This window comes from Myxocyprinus asiaticus, chromosome 2 (assembly GCF_019703515.2).
Source record: "Myxocyprinus asiaticus isolate MX2 ecotype Aquarium Trade chromosome 2, UBuf_Myxa_2, whole genome shotgun sequence".
Taxonomy (NCBI): domain Eukaryota; kingdom Metazoa; phylum Chordata; class Actinopteri; order Cypriniformes; family Catostomidae; genus Myxocyprinus; species Myxocyprinus asiaticus.
This window is the reverse complement of record NC_059345.1, coordinates 52,264,374-52,284,196: the sequence shown is the minus strand read 5'-3', so window position 1 is coordinate 52,284,196 and position 19,823 is coordinate 52,264,374. Positions and strand designations below refer to the sequence as shown.

Genomic DNA, 19,823 nt, shown 5'->3' with positions numbered 1-19,823 from the left:
GACAAAACAGTTTAAACAATAGTTTAAAAAGAAAAGTCAGTCCTTCATACTTGGATAAGACAGAATTTTTGTAAAGATTCTGAAAGGCCAAATTCAGAACATTGTTAACTAGAAAAGGATTTGCAATCTGTGCAACCGGTGTTTGCCAAAGTTAGATTTACAAAGTACTCAAGGTAGAAGTCATTGATCAGTGCCCATTGTCCTTTTCCTCATTACCTTTCGCACTCTGAAACCCTGTCAGTAACTTGCCTAACTTCCTGTTAGTCACCTTGGCAGTGCAGCGTGACATCAGGGCCTGCAACCACACTCCTCGGGCGGCGAACGTTTTTTGGGTTGACTGCTGAATCAGTTCTAAAGGCGACCCGGAGTTCGCTGTGATGTGCGGAGTGCTTATCAAAGCTCTGGCCTGAGGCAAGATATGAGATACCAGCTGTCAGTCTAACTGGCTGTCCTGAGTCAAATAAATTACATTTATTTTTTTATGTGCAAGCTTAAATATTCATAATGTTGTTATTAATGAAAACCTTACAATGGTCAAGAAGTAAAAAATATTAAAAAAACTACAGTATATATTATTCTATACATGTGACTGGGCTGAAAACATTTGCTATGACTGCCAAATCTAACTTGAGTAAAGGCATTGACAAGCATTTTGGTATATTTATAAATAAAAGTATATTATGGATAAAAGCAATAGCTAACATGAGATAGATGGTTAGCTGGAGACTTGAGCATGGTACCTGATTGTTCTGAAGCAATGAAATCAGACAATGGACACTGGATAATACATTAAAACAAGAGCTGGATATTGAATAAGCACTACCCAATGGCAGATTTATGTACCTTTCTTCAATGACTATGGGACAATGAACTTGTAAAATTCTGCAGTGTTTTCAAGAAATAAAATAAATCACATTGGACTGAGTATTTAATCATTTTAAACACCCAGTGCAGTGGAAGGTGGAAGTGATGTGAGATATGGTACACCTTTCCACAATAATGAAAGGAACCAAATATAATTGTGGCAATTAAAGGTGCTATAACCGATTTTTATTTTTATGGAATGGTATGCAGGAAATGTTCCTTCTCCCTGAAAGATATCACTGAAATAAGTGTTGTGAGATATCTCACCAGTCGTTGTGATAGCACTAGACTGTGTAAACAGCAAACAAAAATGTGACCACAGGCCGTGATCAGCCAGTCAGAAGACTTTGATGAGCTTTCTGCCTGTCAAACATTTTGCACGTTCTCATAGTGTAGTAGTTGAAGCGGAACATTCAGGTTTAATGTCATATTCAGATTTATAACAGTTGTCAGCTGAGGGTGCTATTTTGCTACTGTTTTTTTTTTTTTTTTTTTTTTTTTTTGACAACCATGAGAAGATGCACTGCTCTACTGCTAAGTGGCAGTCTAAACACTTTCTTTGGAGGGCAGTGTTTTGGAAACAGGGGGTGTGTCTTAGTCAATGGCTCAGTCTCTTGGAAGTTCCAGAATGGATCAAATTGCTTACAGCACCTTTAAGCCAGATTCTTGACATGGATTCCCCTTTTTCTCAGAAAACGGCCAAAGAAACCTCATTACCTCCCAACGTGTGAGCTGGCTTCATTCATGAAAATACCAAGAAAAAGGAAGTGAAAAAAGTCTTTCCCCTGTCCCTGTTACTCCCACCCATCCTCATCAGTTTTCTCTCTCTCACTCACTCTATATCTGTCTCTCACTCTATGCAGCTTTTTCTGCACCTCCTAGCTACGCGAAAGAGGGAGAGCTGCATGTTGCCATGGCAACAGCTACCTGTTCATTATCTTTAGTGGGTGAAGAGCAGAACACTACTTTAGGAATCAGACCCCAGGCTGCCTAAGCAGCATCAACTGTGTTTACAGATCCAGCAACCTCTCAACTGTGTCTGGTCCAGAGATAGGATGAGGAAGGTAGTCAAGAGGGAGATGAGAGAAATTAGAGAAATAGATGTGGGACAGCTGAGACTCACTTCAAAATAGAGTGGAAGCTTGAGAGAGGAGTTACATTTACAAAATGCGACAAGGATTGAAACTCTTCTGTGACAGACACTTTCAAGACATCCTTGTAGATTCAGATGGGAAAGAGAGCACACGAACTGGAGAGCAGGGTTGTCGTGATGAAAATGAAGATAATATGATTTATCAAAACTGATTCTTTTGCAAGATCAAAAACATTAGCATCAAACATCTTGAGATCTAAGACCATTCACATTCTTTGCTGGGGAGATATTCAGTGTACTCAAGCATTCCAGTGAGGTTGATAAATGATGACTATTGCTCAGATGCCCATGTCATGCCTGATTTTTTTTAAAATGTATTTATTTAAAAAAAAAAAATAAATGTATCCCCAATTTTACAGAGAGTTGAAGGAGAATTTTTTTATTATGAGCTGTACAAAATAAATATTCTCATTCTGGGATATGCACTTATTCCATAAAATATTTTACATTTAACACAGCTACTAAATTAGGAGAACTCTGTAAAACATTTAGCAACAAATGCGTTTTAACGCATTCATTCATTAAAACACACAGGCCAAGTGTGCTAGACTTTAAAAAGATAGAGACAAAATTCACAGATATCATAAGCATGAGACAGAGAGTATGAGTCAACGTTACCTGTAATGTCAATTGGGACAAGGTGAGCAGGAGTGTATCGGCCAAGGTGCCAGCGAGGTTTCTCTGACACAGGGGGATTTTGTGAGGCATTCCAGCCTAGAAGGGACCTCTCTGAACCACATGCGGTCGGGTTCTGCGCCCGGACCCCTAATGTTGTGGTCTCATCCTCACACACCTGCTTACTTGCAGGCTAAAGAGAGAGAAATGGAGAGTGTGTATAGAAACTAATATGAGTGCAATTAATTTGTTTTTTAACCCGAATAATGTATCGATTTAAATGCCTGACCATTTCTAAACATGGATTTTGAGATTCATTTTCATTCCAATATACATCTGCATGTATTGCAGGGCTGGTCAATGTATAAATGGTATTTAGTACAAGTTAAAGATTATTTAATTAATTTTCTTTACAAATAAACGTTTTGAAGTGGGTTTTAGCAGAGAATGATCAATTGGAAGGATGTTTAAACTACTTATGATTCAAGTCTGAAAGTTTATGGTTACAAGCTCAGAACCTCTGACACAGAGAAGTCTGAAACTGTTTTCACTCAGGGGACAAACCACATCTAATTACATTTTCAAACTTTATACAAAGCAATAATGCTTTACAGTAACAAGATGAGTTTGTTGGTGGCACACAAGTCAAATTCCATTACATTAAAAGTGCTCAATAAAGCTCAAAGTTAGTCCCAAGCTCTAGCTATTAGTTTGAGAGCTACCAAGGCAACAGATAAGTTAATTACCACAAAGACGAACTCCGTCTTCTTGTTATTGAGTGAGGAAGGAGATCGGCTGAGAGTGGTTGACGTGTCCTCAGAGCTCTGAGAAGAAGGGTGTCTGAATGTCTGTCCTGTTACTCTGCTATCATACAGTTGCTCCTCAAAATCTGAGAAGACACACATATTATGGTAGTTTTAAAGTTAGGAACAGCACATGTTGTTAAAAGAAAGAGTATTAATGAACTCTCTCTCCTTCTCTAAGTCAGAAATGTTCCCTATAGCTCTTGTAAACAGGACAAGTACCATTTCATTTCAATAACCCCCCCCCCCCAAAACATTCCTTTTTAACCTCTCTCACTATACTCACTCACACACACACACACACACACACACACACTCACTCACTCACAGTCCACCACTTATAGACCTCCACCCCTTACTATTCAGTTAGTTTGAGTGTGGTGTTTTGGGGGATTTGCTCCCTCTGTTTCCAAACTTGGATACCACCCTCTTAGAGTTGGGGTTGCCTAGCAATGGCGGGCTGTCTAAGACAATGGTATACCTCCGGAGTCAACAATAGCCCCAAGCCCCAAGTTTAGCCTCGTTGAGTCCTCTTCACATGCTGGGCAGGGCATAACAAGGCACTGAAAGACATAACTGAAATCCTAAACCTCCACTAAATACGAGTGAGATTGCAGCACATAGTTCAACTTTATCCTACAGCTGTGCATTGACACATGCACAACTTCTGAATATGTTTTTCCATTTTATTTATTACGAAAAAGGCATGGAGGCACTTCTATTCCAAGAATGTTGCTTGACCAGATGGATTTCAAGTTACCACACTAATGAGTTACACAGAAAAAAACAATCCTTAAGATCTCAAGTTAGTCTAAGAAGTGCTGAATACACTGTAAAGAAAATATGTAATCTAAAGTGTAAAATCCCATCGAAAGGAAATTAGGCAAAATATAAAATGCTGTTTGTGTTTTGGAAAGCGTTTTGAGTATTACTTCACTGCAGATGTAACAAGACCAAACTCCAGAAAACACAAGTCAGCATGCAAAGCATTCTAAACACCAACCACAAATCAAATCCCTCTTTAATATTCATAACTATCCTTACTTCTCAAAACCATTAAAAGATAAACCTTCCAACTTAATCCACACCATCTTAAATAGTTCAGCAATGATGCTCATGTTAAGATGAGACATTTGCAATGGATGCAGCCAAGAATATACGCATTCATGGAAACTCATACTAACAAAGAAGAAACTGAACTAGACAGACTCAGAACTCACCAGAACAGCACTTGGTTCACTTAAGCCTCTATGGAAGGGGAGAGCAATGTCAAAACTTCAAAGATGTACAAGAGAGTACCAGAAGCAACACCAATGTGAGAGAGTGTGTTTATATATGTGTCAAGGTATTTCAGACACTCCCATGTTTCCCTGAATAGATCTTGGGCCAGTTAGCAAAACAAGTGGGACTCAAAAACCTCCATGCCTATCAGCCAATCAAATGGCTTGTCTAGACAAGATGCCAAGCACTCAAGCAAGGAAGCTTCCAAAGTGGTAATGAATGACCCCAAAGCATCCCCCAACAAGATGCACTCTGAAAACCACCCATTTATTAAATATGGGTCAATCCTTTCCTTGTGTATGCAGGAAAGGAATGGAAGAGGTCAAGAGCAACAATGCTCCTTTTCTCGTTGATTTGAGAAGTTTGTTTCTGGTCTATTTTCTGTGTTCATTTGTTCTTTGTTTCTTGTTCATAATTGAAAAAAAGTATTTATGAGCATTTGGGGAGGGGTTTATATAAGTGCATGTCATTGATTAGCTTAGAGTATAAGCATGTTTGATAACATTTGATAACCAGGAGTGGTGTGTCAGAAGTTTCTTGGCGGGGAGGTCATGGAACCATATGGCTTTCATGCCTTTTCACAACATGCTAAAATACTCTGTTTCCTGCTGTGCTATTCAGCGGTAGCTCTGCCTCTCTTCTAAATCTAAAGTGTGAAACACACAGCACAACCAGTGGAGTCCAATTCCTGAACGAATGACTTCCATCATGCCCAGCTTGAAATGAACCAAGAACTGTTACTATGTTATGTAATGTTGTACTTAAGTCTCTGGACACTTAAATCAGTGCAGTTAAGACTGGCTGTTTATATAACAATGTTTAGCTTAAGAAAGGCCTACATATTATGTGTTTGTTGTAATCAATCAATTCTATAAAAAAAAATAAATAAAAAATGAATTAATGAATGCTAAATGTTAGAACATTTTTGGTTTGTTTAGAATTTGTATTTAATACATAGTTAAGAGTAGGAGCAGTTATTGGATTGCATTTATGCCTCTAAAAAGTCATTACAATTTTTTTTTGGTTAGAATTGCATTTAATTTACTTCAGATTTGTCATATCTGCTCTTTTGAAATCTGAGATGACCTCATAATTTATCTACAAACTGCTGAGGGCAGTAAATGCAATGAAAAATGTCCAAATCTTTATTCCTCAAAAGTAAGAACCATTAATGGAACTGTTAAGGAACTGGAATCATTAAGAAGAATCAGAATAGAAACCATAATCATTCAGTTTCTTACTATTTCCATTCCTATGGGGTATATCTACTGATAAGGGTAGGATACATTGATGTTTTCTGCTCAAATAATGACTGCAAAATATTTTCATGAAAAATCACGACATTTTTAGCAAATAATAAACAGATGAATATACAAAACAGACAGATGCAGCTAACCGCATCTATGCATACATGTCTCACTGGCACATATTCATAGGCTCTCTAGCCAAATGCCCTCCAGCAGTTGATTGGACCACTAAGGACACACCAAGATAGCAGCCAATTAGGCTCTAGGTAAAATTATACTTTCATTTTTAACTACTTAAGCTTTCCAAAAAAAAAAAAAAAAAAAAGGTCCTCTGTTTACTACACATTTCGTAAGAAAGCCTTAAGCTTTTAAATATATTTAACTTTAAATTACTTCATCAAACAAAACAGTAACACTTTCAAATTTAAAGTGACCATACAAAACACAAAACTGCTCTCCAAATTTCAATGTTCCTAAAGGTGCAATGAATAAATATGCATGACAGGTATTTGGTCTGCGACAACAGAATCATAACCACCATAGACAATCCATACGTTTACAGGCACTTTGAAAGTTCGATTTAAGTCAGACTAAAATAATAATTAGAATAATAAGAAATCGAACCAACAGATCTAGATAATGCAATTGTAGCTTGGCTCCATCCAGCATGTATACAGGTCAACTGGTCCACAAATGGCCTTGGCATTGTGTGCAAGCTATAAAAAAAATATATTAAAAAAAGTGTATTTAACTTCCTCAGCTGACATCCTTCCTTCAAATATTCGATTACACATTGTGTCAATATACCTGGACAGACAGATGAAGATTGTAGCTCGACTACACAAAAACCCGCTGTAGCTCAATTATAATTGCACATGTAAACGTACTGATTGAGAAGGACACATCTCTCACAATATTCATATTAGTGTTCAATCAAAATGGGTTTTTCAACAACAGATCCTTAAACTTTTACTTTTAATACCCCACATACTGTATGTAAGTACATTTAAGCTCACCCCAGCAAGCTAAATAACTTCAGTATTTAGAATTCCATGCCAGTAAAAGGAAGACATGGCAACATCAAAATATTTAAAATATTCAAGTCGCCTGGCCACGGGGAAAACTCCACCACCCGAACTCGAGGATGAGGCCTGAGACAGCTCCCACAACCCTACAGACATGACTGTTAGTCTCGAGAAACTGTTAACAGAAATGACAAAAATGAGCTCCACACTGTCAAACGTTGCGACTGATGTTTGAACTATTTAATAAACAATGGTAGAGTTGAAAACAACAGTGACGGCTAAGCAGGAGAGGCGCGCATTACCCACTTGGAAGAGTCATCAGAGCGGCTACTAAAGGACAGCGGTGCCAGAGCAAACAAATGGATGCTTTATGGAACCGATTACAAGTCCTTGAAAACCACAGTAGATCAACTAATGTGAGGCTGGTGGGTTTGAAAGAGACTTATGGCACTAACGGAACACTGTTAGCCTGCATTCAGTAGATCCTGAGTGAGGGGCTCAATGTTGAAACAGGTGGGGAATTCGAGATTGAGAGGGTGCACTGGGAAATCGCACCAGTGCCAAACGCACATCAGCCCCCCATACCAGTTTTGATCCGCTTTATGAGACAGTCGGCGAGAGACAAGGTGATTTATGCAGCTAAAGAAAAGCAAGGAATTGTTTGGGAAGGATGCCATCTTTCCCTGTTTCCATGTATGTCTAAAGATCTTGCTGCATGGAGGAAGACATTCACACCTGTGAAACGGAAACTGCGGGACCTCAATATGCGTTTCTCATTTGCCTTTCCTGTGACATTACTCTTCAAATGGAACAGGAACAACAAGAACTTTCCAACTGCTGCAGCAGCCGAGAAATTAATTAATGAGCACTGTCCCGGAAAAGGGGATGCTTGAGGACATTAAATCAAGGTGAGCCAGTGTTGTAATAAGCATTTTGGATCTGACTATGGGTATGTATGAAGTAAACTTAATGTAACTCCGGGTAGCATACGCAGAAATGACCAAGAAGACTGACCAAGATAGTAGCTGTGACAATCCTGTGGACCAAAGGGATTTCGTACTCTTTTTTTTTTTCTGTGAACTTGTCACTTCGGGATGAATAAAGGGGAGCAGTTGGACACATTTATTTTTCTTATTTTTGTTTATGTTCATATGTTCCAAAGTTTGTTTTGTTTGGAATGTTGATGTTCTGTTTTCAATGTTCAAAAAACAGGAGGGTATTTGGTAATGACAAATATTCATTCGAAGGGGCTCAAGTGTTTGAAGGTAGTATATGATAACAAACGGTTAATGGAAGGCACAGATTCAGAAAATAACAGAAATAACAGATACATTAGATATGTCCAGGAGGCTAGATACAGTTGTGCTGAAAAGTTTGCATACCCTGGCAGAAATTGTAAAATTTTGGTATTGATTTTGAAAATATGACTGATCATGCAAAAAAAACTGTCTTTTATTTAAGGATAGTGATCATATGAAGCCATTTATCATCACATAGTTGTTTGGCTCCTTTTTAAATCATAATGATAACAGAAATCACCCAAATGGCCCTGATCAAAAGTTTACATACCCTTGAATGTTTGGCCTTGTTGCAGACACACAAGGTGACACACACAGGTTTAAATGGCAATTAAAGGTTAATTTCCTACACCTGTGGCTTTTTAAATTGCAGTTAGTGTCTGTGTATAAATAGTCAATGATTTTGTTAGCTCTCACGTGGATGCACTGAGCAGGCTAGATACTGAGCCATGGGGAGCAGAAAAGAACTGTCAAAAGACCTGCGTAACAAGGTAATGGAACTTTATAAAGATGGAAAAGGATATAAAAAGATATCCAAAGCCTTGAAAATGCCAGTCAGTACTGTTCAATCACTTATTAAGAAGTGGAAAATTCATGGATCTCTTGATACCAAGCCACGGTCAGGTAGACCAAGAAAGATTTCAGCCACAACTGCCAGAAGAATTGTTCGGAATACAAAGAAAAACCCACAGGTAACCTCAGGAGAAATACAGGCTGCTCTGGAAAAAGACGGTGTGGTTGTTTCAAGGAGCACAATACTTGTTGACCCCTCTCCAAACATAGCGCTTATGGTTGTGACCATAAAGCTCTATTTTGGTCTCGTCACTCCAAATTACAGTGTGCCAGAAGCTGTGAGGCGTGTCAAGGTGTTGTCGGGCATATTGTAACCGGGATTTTTTGTGGCATTGGCTTCTTTCTGGCAACTCGACCGTGCAGCTAATTTTTGTTCAAGTATCGTCATATTGTGCTCCTTGAAACAACCACACCGTCTTTTTCCAGAGCAGCCTGTATTTCTCCTGAGGTTACCTGTGGGTTTTTCTTTGTATCCCAAACAATTCTTCTGGCAGTTGTGGCTGAAATCTTTCTTGGTCTACCTGACCTTGGCTTGGTATCAAGAGATCCCCGGTATCAACTCTTGGTATCAAGAGTTTTTTTGCATGATCGGTCATATTTTCAAAATTAATGCCAAAATTTCACAATTTCTGACAGGGTATGCAAACTTTTGAGCACAACTGTAAATTAAACTCATGGAATATCAATGGATATGGTAGTCCAGTTAAAAGAAGGAAAGTGTTGTCATATTTGAAAAATAATCAGGCAGATATTGTCTTTATGCAGGAATCTCACATGCGGGGCAACGAAGCAGAGAAATTTAAAATGGGGTGGGTAGGCCACATTTTTCACAGTTCATATTCAAGTAAACGTAATGGTGTGATAATTCTGATACATAAGAATATAAGTTTTGTTTTTCTGAAACAAAGGACAGATGCAGAGGGAAGAATTGTGTGTATTGTGACCATAGTAGAAGATACGCGAATGGTGTTGTGTAATATTTATGCGCCCAACAAGAGCGACTCATCTTTTTTTCACAAAGTCAAAAATATTTTGTGTGAAACAGAGGGTTAGATAATCCTAGCTGGTGACTTCAACAAAGTGATGGATCCTGTCTTAGATAAAAGTTCATGACGGGCACGTTTATTGACCAAGGAAAGAGAAGCATTACACATGCTGAGTAGTGACAATGGTCTTACAGATATATGGAGGTTGACCAGCCCAAGCAGGAGAGACCCCCACTCAAAAATTTTAGCTGTGGTAACTGAGCCCTTAACATACCTGATGGATACCATACACTCATTCTCAAAATTGTCAGGCTATACAATTAATTGGAATAAATCTGAAGCCATGCCCCTTTCCAATCTATGTTTACCATTTATGGTAGAAAAGTTCACATTTACATGGGTCCCTAAAGGAATGAAATATAAGAATAAGATTGTCTCAGGACTTAGAGAAGATAACAGCACTACATTTTCATCCGTTGCTACAGACGTTTAAAAAAAATCTGGAGAAGTGGGAGAATATTAAACTTACATTATGGGCAAAAATCAGTATTATCAAGATAGGTAGTGGCCCTCCAGTTCAACTACATATTAATGATGCTCCCGATTATAATACCAACAACAATTTTTAAACGATTTTGTGGGATGGGAAAAGGCCAAGGATTAAATTAAGTAAATGATGTGCCCCAAAAGAGAAAGGAGGTTTGGGTTTTCCTGACTGTAGACTATAGAATTTATCTTTTGCAATGCAACAATAGCAAAATACTGGAATCAGGTAGAGGATAAAACTGACTGGATGGATGTTGAATATAAATTGTGTTCACCTTTTACTCCCACTGAAGTATTATCACAGACTGCTGTTAATATTACAAATCCTGTTCTCTTACATCCAAAGGATGTCTGGACCAAAATTCCTAAAATGTATAAACTTTCACACAGTTCACATAAATATTCTTCACTATGGTACAACCCTGTAATCTGTATTGGGAAAAAATGGTTTATTGGAAGCAATGGCATCACCAGGGTATGAGTTGACCATTTGTACGAGGATGGGGTTTTCAGGTCATATGAGAATTTAACAGAGCGCTATAATCTAGTGGGGAAAGATACTTTCTGGAAGTGCTTACAAATACGGAACTGTATAATGGCCAAATTTTGTAATGTGGCTGATAATTTCATCATAGAATATCTCAAACAACCACAGGAAGCTTGCAAATCCTCACAATTTTATAAAATGGTGACACTTTTAGGAACAGCGATTTTGGAAATGTAAAAATTATATGGCAAAGGGACCTTGGTGAAGAAATTGATTCTGAAAAGTGGTCTAGCATTCTGGCTTGGTGTGGGAAATATGTAAAAGAAGCAAAGGAAGTTCACACAATACAAGATACTTAATAGATATTACCAGACTTTATAGGATGAAACTGATGAATGATCATTTATGTTGGAAATGCTGGGTGGAAACAGGAACTTTCCTACACTGTATATGGGAATATAGTTTTGTTAAACACATTTGGGTACAGGTTATAGATGTTTTAAGTTGCTGGTTTGGAGCTACCACACACCAAAGTTGCCTACTGGGTGATCAGTCCCAAATACCAAATGTATCAAAATGTGCATTTTCTGTTATTATGGTGGGCATCACAACAGCCATTTTAAGGCATTGGAAGACAACTAAAGCCCCAGAACTGAAAGACTGCAATGGTGGAAGTTGCATCGTATGAATCTTTGCTTAGTAGCGGTGCAAGAGAGAAGGGGATATGCCTATGGGATGAGTTCTGAATGTACATAAAAATGAAAGATTCATTTTTTTCTGTATATTCTTTTCTCCGTGTGTAAGAAACGTGCCTTATAAATATGGGACCCTAAATATGTATATGGTTGTATTGTTGTATGCATGTACCAGACCTTCCAAAAATCTATCAAAACTTTAATAAAAATAAATAATATTTTAAAAAATGAAGAAAAGAATGATATGAACAGAGAAAGGGAGACAGCATATTCTCTCCAAATCAAAATTAATTTAATGGATCATAAAGAGGGACAAAGTATGAGTCAGAGATAAAGAGAAACAACAGAGGCGGAATGAGGGGAGACAAGAGGAGGGAAAACATGAGGATGCACAGAGGAATAGAAAGACAAATAGTGCCTCGCTTATACGCGCTGGGAAACAGACCTGGAATAAGAGTGGAGAACATTTGCAGACAACACAAAACACACACGCACACCCACGTCCACAGAAAAATGAAAACACACATGGTAGATTGATCCAGGCAGACGATCGGGCTGTGGGATTCAGCAAAGCAGCTACCCGATCTCTTCTGGCAACAAAACACACAGACAAACAGCCTGCAGCAGACTCTCTTACCTTGCAGCAGACTCTGTAGGTTCAGCTGAGCCTCCTGGTGCAGCTCCTGCACACAATCCGGCCTACTCCACGAGCCGAACACATTTACATGCTGTTGCCATGACGATTGGAAGTGGGCCGTTCGTTTGCTCTCTGAGTCCAAGTTGGTGGTGGCTGGCAGAGGGAGAGAGAGAGAATGAGGGGAGGAAAAGAGATGCAGATAGGAGGAGGAAGTTAGAGCAAGAGAAAGGGAGAGAGAGAGGGAGATGCGGAAAGGAGGGAGGAGAGAGAAAGAGATACATAAATAAAAACTCATAGAATTTGCATATCTTTTTCTATATTTGCATACTATGGCAGTAGAGAGGTGGAGACATCCAAATCCAATGGAGGGACCGTGTGAAAGCTTTGTAATCAAAGGGCGGTGATCTCGTAATCATAACAATTAATTCACTACAATCCTAACATGTTTTTCTGTCACATATAGGCAAATACAAATCAAGGTAGATATACCCAATAAAAATGGAATGCCAATCAAAGTCATTTGTTTTAAGATTTTATAGAACAGAAAGTCGAATCAGAGTTAGTTTTGACAACAATGTTAAGTGCGCAAATAGAACTGACTTTTTTGTGAGGTTTGCCCAGTAAGTCCAAAATACAGAAAATTCACAGCAGTGCCATCTTAAAGTTTTGACGGGAATGACAACGAGGCTGTGAGGGATAGACTTATGGTGTCTTTTATAGGTTGTACTGTAGTTAAAGTGTTGTGGATCGTTCTGCTGACAAAACCTTGAAAAAAACATCTTTCCAAGAAATTTAAGTTGTAAGTGTATCCTTCACAGACTCGTTTCATTTACGATAAAAATCAAATATGGCGCTGTTGTGAATAAGGTCTTTGTAGCCCGCATTGTGGTCTTACAGTTGAAGTGTGTAATCTTTTGGATGTTAAAGTCTTTTCTTCTATCCCAGTTTAACATGTAAAGACAACCATGTCCACACATATTTTTCTATAGGTTTTAGCCTTCCGTCCACACTGAGACAGCGTTTTTGACAGCAAATATGGAGCTTTCGAAATTGCTCTCACTAGTGGATATATTTGAAAACGCAGTCTTCGCATTGTTGTGTGGACAGAGAAAATGGTGATATCTGAAAACAAGTATTTGTTGTCATATGACACAGTCATGTGATCATTTGACCCAAAACAATCAAGATGGCGGCCCATGTTGTGAGTCGTTGTGCCTACTATTCACTTTGATAGCATTGTTAAAATAAATTTTACTTCAGACAACCTTCACATTGCATTCCTTAAAAGGCAATGGGAAGTTTACTCAGAAATTCTGTCCGGTGACGGAATACGAGGACAATTGCATTTCAGACAGTATATGGAACGGCGATTTTTCGCATGCGCAGTAAGGGGATTCGGGAATTTTCATGCAGTTTAGTGTGGATGAGCAACTTTGAAAATGGCATCGTGGACGGAGAGTGTTTAAAAAACGAAAACGCAGTTTTAAATGTATTCGGATAAATATGGACGTAGTCTTTGTAAGCCACTTGTAGGTTGATTTCCCCAAAAAGTGTAAACACTGTGGCTCTGTGGCACTATCAAAACATTTCTGTCTGTTTGAACTTCCCAACAGAAACAGCAACACTGGCTTAACTAAGGCATGACTTTAGGTGGGATTATTTGTTTGTCTAACCTATGGAGATGGGAGGGAATGTTTAGAAAACCATTTTTCCCTACAGTGAAATGAATGGTGACTAAGGCTATAGGGTTTAGAACAACATTACAGTAAGGGTGAGTAAATTACAGAATTTTCATTTTTGGGTAAAAATTTTCTTAAATGCAATGGTGTGTACTGTACAATCATTCATTTTTTTATTATATTTATACATTTGCACACCAACAAAAAGTCTTTATATAAAGCTTACTGCCAAAGAGAAGAGAGACAAAAAAAGACCACTCACTTATCTCCCGAGAGGGTAACTAAGCACACTTAATTACAAGTTCAGCACTAGTTCTCCAAGAGTAAATTAATATGCTATTTCTTCTTCTTACGTAACTCTGACTTATTATAAAGTATAGAGATGAAATGCAAAGAAAAGACATTCTGAGGGCTGACAGAAGGGGCTCTATAAAGGGTTGTCTGTGTAAGAATGAGAAAATGAAGATAAGAAAGTTTAAGTGAAATCTGTGTGAGAATCAGGGGCGTAGATTCCTAGTCACTATATAATTTGCACCAAGGGTATAGATTTAAATAATTAAAACAAGCAAGTCCAAGCCCCCCATTATTTATACCATGATCAATGGAAACATGGGTAAATGCTTCACACTGCTACATCCCCCCCCCCAAATCTATGCCCTTGGTGCAAATTATATAGTGACTTTCAGGGGAGTTCGCTAGTTCGAATCCCAGGGCGTGCTGAGTGACTCCAGCCAGGTCTCCTAAGCAACCAAATTGGCCCGGTTGCTGGGGAGGGTAGAGTCACATGGGGTAACCTCCTCGTGGTCGCTATAATTTGGTTCGTTCTTGGTGGGGCGCGTGGTGAGTTGAGCGTGGTTGCCGCGGTGGATGGTGTGAAGCCTCCACGCGCTATGATTCCGTGGCAACGCACTCAACAGGCCACGTGATAAGATGCGCGGGTTGACGGTCTCAGACGCAGAGGCAACTGGGATTCGTCCTCTGCCACCCGGACTGAGGCGAATCACTACGCGACCACGAGGACTTAAAAAAAAGCACATTGTGAATTAGGCATTCCATATTGGGAGAAAAAAAAAAAAAAAACATTTTTGTGATATTTGTGAAATGGAAAATAGAGTGATAATGATGGTACTTGTTTTGTCGATTTAGTGAATGTTCGATAGTGATAATAACAAAAAGTTCACAAGCGCTCTACAGTTGCTATAGTTACCGACTAATGTGAATGTGGCTAATGTTTGTGAGTGTCTATTTAGGGCCAAGTACTCAGACTAAATTTTGAGGTTACTGAAATGTTGAAACGTTTGAAAACGCCATTGAAATATACAGTATATGTTACAAAAATGTGTACTTATTAGATCCCCCTTCCTTTAGCTTTGACGTAGTTTTGGTGGTTCGAGACTTAACTGTTGTTTATAGGGGCAAGCCCCCTGTAATTTACACCCTGAGTGAAAGACAGAGGCTAGATATACTCCATTATTTCATACAACTTTTCACTTATGTTTGGCGCCAGACTTAAATAGCACACTTAGCTATTTAAATAACATAAATAGCTATTGATTAACATTATCCAATAGCTTGCGCAGACTAAGTGATGTCAGCTGAAAAGGAAAGTCATTTCAGAGGAAGAGCAAGTCATCACATTTGATTAAAGATCACAAAGACAGTTTTTCTTATTTGGGATAACATGCACCAATTAATTTACAGTACGATAAGTCCAGGAACATGCATTAAGAAAGTAAATAGGGTCAATTTCGATGTCAAGTTGGCTTTAAAGACATAAATGACTTGGTATGTAGGCCATAATCATGGCAGTAGATTTCATTGAAGATGAAAACACTGACACTGTGTTGAATGGTGGGTGTGTTTTGGTGATACTAGACTTGCTATAAGAAAACCTAAATAATATACTGTATTTGTTTCTCATGTTTTTCTGCTCTTTAAAGTCTAAGTAAACACGGCAGCTAACTGAAAAAGAGAAATGACCAGGCTAATGCTGTTACCTACTTTAACATTTAGGCATTGTGTCTGGACTCGTCTCATTGTTATGGTGCAAAATGTGTCTGGAAAATTAGTTGGACCTGTCTGCTAGCCCAACAATAATACATAAACAGCACAAAGTGCAGAAAATGAAAAGTAAGAATTGAAAACTGCCTAACCACAGCACAAAGTCAGAATCTATGACATATGTAAACACCTCTACTGTTCTTTAGAATAGACAGTCAAACATTTTAATGAAAGTAAAGCCAATATATTTACAAAGAACATGTTTATGAATTGATAAATAGTGCATAAAAATTATGTCTATTAAATATTCTCTGCACAGCCAACACTGGGAGCTTTGATGAGGGATTCCCTTTTTCTTCAGATATTCTATAGATATTTTATCACCAGAGCTTTACTGTGCTCTTTACTTTACACATGGGGATTTAAATTTAAATACCATGTTTAGAAACATGATTATAGTAGCTTGCGCAAATCCAATACGAGTAAAGAATATACTTGTAAAATGGTGTCAGTGTCCCTCACCAACTCATATCGCCAACTTTTCCCGCATACACGCAGGGATCAAATTGTGTTTTTGCTCTGTGATCATACAGAGCGTGCTGCCAAAGGCAATTACTCTCACAGGATAATTGTAGTGACATGAATCCCAATTTCAAATTCTCTTTCTGCCCTTCATCCAATCTCTCCCTCTCTCCTTTCACCGACGTGTAACATTGAAGCCTTTCCACCCAGTCAAGCAGGACTAGAGTCCTTGATGGGTTTTTGACTGGGTGCACAAGCAAACATACATAGTAGCAATGAACGGGAGGTGATGGCAATCTGCTACCAAAAGATGTCCAACAGAGTTAAGAGATGGTTCATGCCAACCTTTCCACCACACCTCAGCATGTACCTATATAAAACTTCAAAACACTGATGTGAATGAACGTGATTTATACCAGCAGATGTTGCATACAAGGCTAAACCAATCCCAGTCCTTTGATCACATAAAACATCCGTTAAATTAATTAAATCAATCGCTAATGATGAAAACACCCACATCTACATGAAACGATTCAGCTAAGGTTTGGAAACTACGATATAAGTGCGAACCCAACACATGGCGTGTAAGCCATACATGGACACAGCTTATATTTATGAAAATATTGTGTAATTTTTTGCGAAATTAGCACCTGCCACACACCAAATGCGGGGACTTTTTGTGCAGTGGTGGGTAATTTTGGTAATCTGCCTACCACTGAGACCTGTAAGATGTCTCGGAGTGACATATGATAAGAAATGCCTTTAGACACACAGACCTGCACTAGAAAAAACACCTGATTGCATTTTGAAGAAGAGACAAAAGAAAAGCTGTCAATGTGCAACTGATTTGCTGTTTGTTCAGAGTTTCAGTGGCACTCAGTCACTCTGAGCACTTCTCTGGGAACAATCACGTGTGAAGAGTTTTCACTCTTCTCTGTCAGTCGTCTGGAAACAGTTCGCAAGAATAGTGTTGTATATGTGAATTTGAATGCTGCAAATGATCTCCGACCATCTCTGGAGCTAGAGTTTAGTTTGCTTTATTTCCAGCCAAGAGTTTGTGTTTTACATGCATAATGAACGCAACTCTTAGATTCACCGTATTTTTACATTATAATTCCAATAATTATGTGTATTTGCAACCTAGTCTTATACGATGAATGTTACTATACTGTAACTAAATTTTTGCAAACTGAGTTTTACGTGCCACTTTCTACGTTTTGCTGCAGTTTCCTGGTGAAATTAACACTAGAGGCGCTACAACAACTGTGTGTTTTATTCACTTCCTCACAAATCACGACTGCAACGGCTGTTTATGACTTTATAAACACAAATTTTTACCACTATTACTCACACCCTGCTATGTTATGATATTGAAAAATTTTTACTCTTATGCATCATTTGAAAAACGATAAGTTCAATGCCTGTATTACAGACCCACCTACATTTACACACGTATTCCAACAAGATTAGCTTTGGCAGTAGCTCACCTCATAAAGTGTTGGACTTTGGACTCCGAGACCGAGCCTCAAGCCCAGCCAAGAATTCTCGGAGTAAAAGTGAAGCCATATGCCAAATGTGCCATAGAAGCGACACAAAATGACATGGTTGCTTCAGAAAATGTGCTTTTCATGTCGAATTTGCTTTTAAAACAGGTTACATTTAGGTGTTTAGGTTTAGGTTAAGGATGTCTGTTTTGTTCACCTCTTGTTTATCTTTTAGGACACTATTGGTTAGGTTTAGGCCAAAGTTTTAGGTTAGAGAGATACATTTCACTCAATAAAATCTCCATCTAAAATTCATCTTAAAAACCTTGTCTGATTACGACATTATTTTATACGATTTTGGTGCCCCCCTCTGGGCATTTCACTGTGAAACTGCAACCAAAATGGTAATGAAGCATGTAAATTTGGTTTGCAAAAATGATTCCATTGTCACATAAATTTCAAGAGATCAAGCTGGGTATTTGTGGTTTTGTACATTATCGTGCAAAGCAAAGGGCACGCAGCGATTTTGGGACTTCAGGTGATTTGCCATGTGTAGTCATAATTATTCAGTACAGCCTCAGAAATGGTGCTTAAACAAGAAGTTTCTCTTCTGTGCTTGTCTACTCTTTAGTCTCTATGTGTGTGCAAATTTTCCATTATGATAATAATAGTATAATGGTATTGTTATGTGTTATATATATATATATATATATATATATATATATATATATATATATATATATATGCTAATTTATACATGTTCTATATACAGTATGTTAATTTCTACTATATATAGTTTATACATTTAGTTAAAAAAAAACTATATAGTATGAAAAATAAAGGTGGCATTCACCAGCCACTGTGTCAGACTGTACATTTTAAATGTGTATATACTGTATGATAAAAGTTATTTGTGAACTTTTCAGATTATACTAGCATCAAAGATAACAGTCATGGACTAAAAACTACAAAACTTGAATTTTGGACTTTATGTTTTTTTTTTTGTTTTTTTTGTTTTTTTACGTTTTCACATTTCCAGAAGTGATTTTTAGTGCATTTAAGCTAAACATTTCATCAATAGGTATATTCCCTGGTAATCAAACCCATGATCTTACTGTCGCTAGGCCATGCTTTACCATTTGTACCTATAGAAACAGTGGATGTTAGATTAGATTTTGTTTTGCTATACACAAACCTTGCAGGAAAGTAACATTCCAAGCATATTTGGACATATGTTTTAATGGTGTACGTGGCACACATGATGCAGACTATAGTCAGTGCTACTTACACAAACACACATCTTAAGAGGTATCAATTCTTTCATAACCATAAACATCTCTGTCTCATTGTCACTGCCACACAAGATAGTACACACAGATTCCATTACACCTCCTCCATTACAGCTGTGTTTTCCACTGAAACATGCCACTGAGAGTTCCTGAGGCTGTGATGTGTTTGCATATGCTGCAGTGTTGGGTCCCACCAGTGCTGACTGCTGCTTCCTTTCAGCCTCATCCCATCCCCGTCTGTTTCCTCTGCTGCCAGTGTATGTGTGTGTGAACGACAAGTGCTGATAACCAGACTATTAGTGAAAGTGTGTCAGTATGTCTGATAAACACATACACGCACTTGCACACTTTCTCTCTCACAGAGGAAGTGTGTGGAGGAGAGGAAATATGACCGCTGGCCTTTTGGAGTTCATCATCTTTTAACACTCCTTTCCTCACATCCTCTTGGCCCTGTCAATTCGCTTATTTTCCCCGTGTTCCTCCGCCAAGTGTCTGTCTTCCTAAAGCTCAACCACAGACGGCATGGAGCACATCAGGTCTCCTTATTTCTCCACACTCCCTCGATACACAAAATATTTCCAAAGTACAAACCAACTTCACAGTTCCCACATCTTTTGACCAATTAATTTTCACTATTT

General features: G+C 38.3%; 1 protein-coding gene across 6 annotated transcripts in view; it reads right to left on the bottom strand.

Moving 5' to 3' along the window:
* Positions 1 to 19,823, bottom strand: part of LOC127451336 (NHS-like protein 2) — a 126,964-nt gene that overhangs the window by 6,515 nt on the left and 100,626 nt on the right. For 3 of the 6 annotated variants that reach the window (XM_051715935.1, XM_051715954.1, XM_051715964.1), the window contains exons 2-5: positions 12,211 to 12,363; positions 3,379 to 3,521; positions 2,636 to 2,825; positions 269 to 406 (exon numbers count right to left, since the gene is read on the bottom strand). In XM_051715935.1, coding sequence (XP_051571895.1) covers positions 269 to 406; positions 2,636 to 2,825; positions 3,379 to 3,521; positions 12,211 to 12,363 — 624 coding nt within the window. Of the gene's footprint in view, positions 1 to 249; positions 407 to 2,635; positions 2,826 to 3,378; positions 3,522 to 12,210; positions 12,364 to 19,823 lie in introns of those variants that run through there. The other 3 variants (XM_051715945.1, XM_051715986.1, XM_051715975.1) reach the window with 3 other exon arrangements.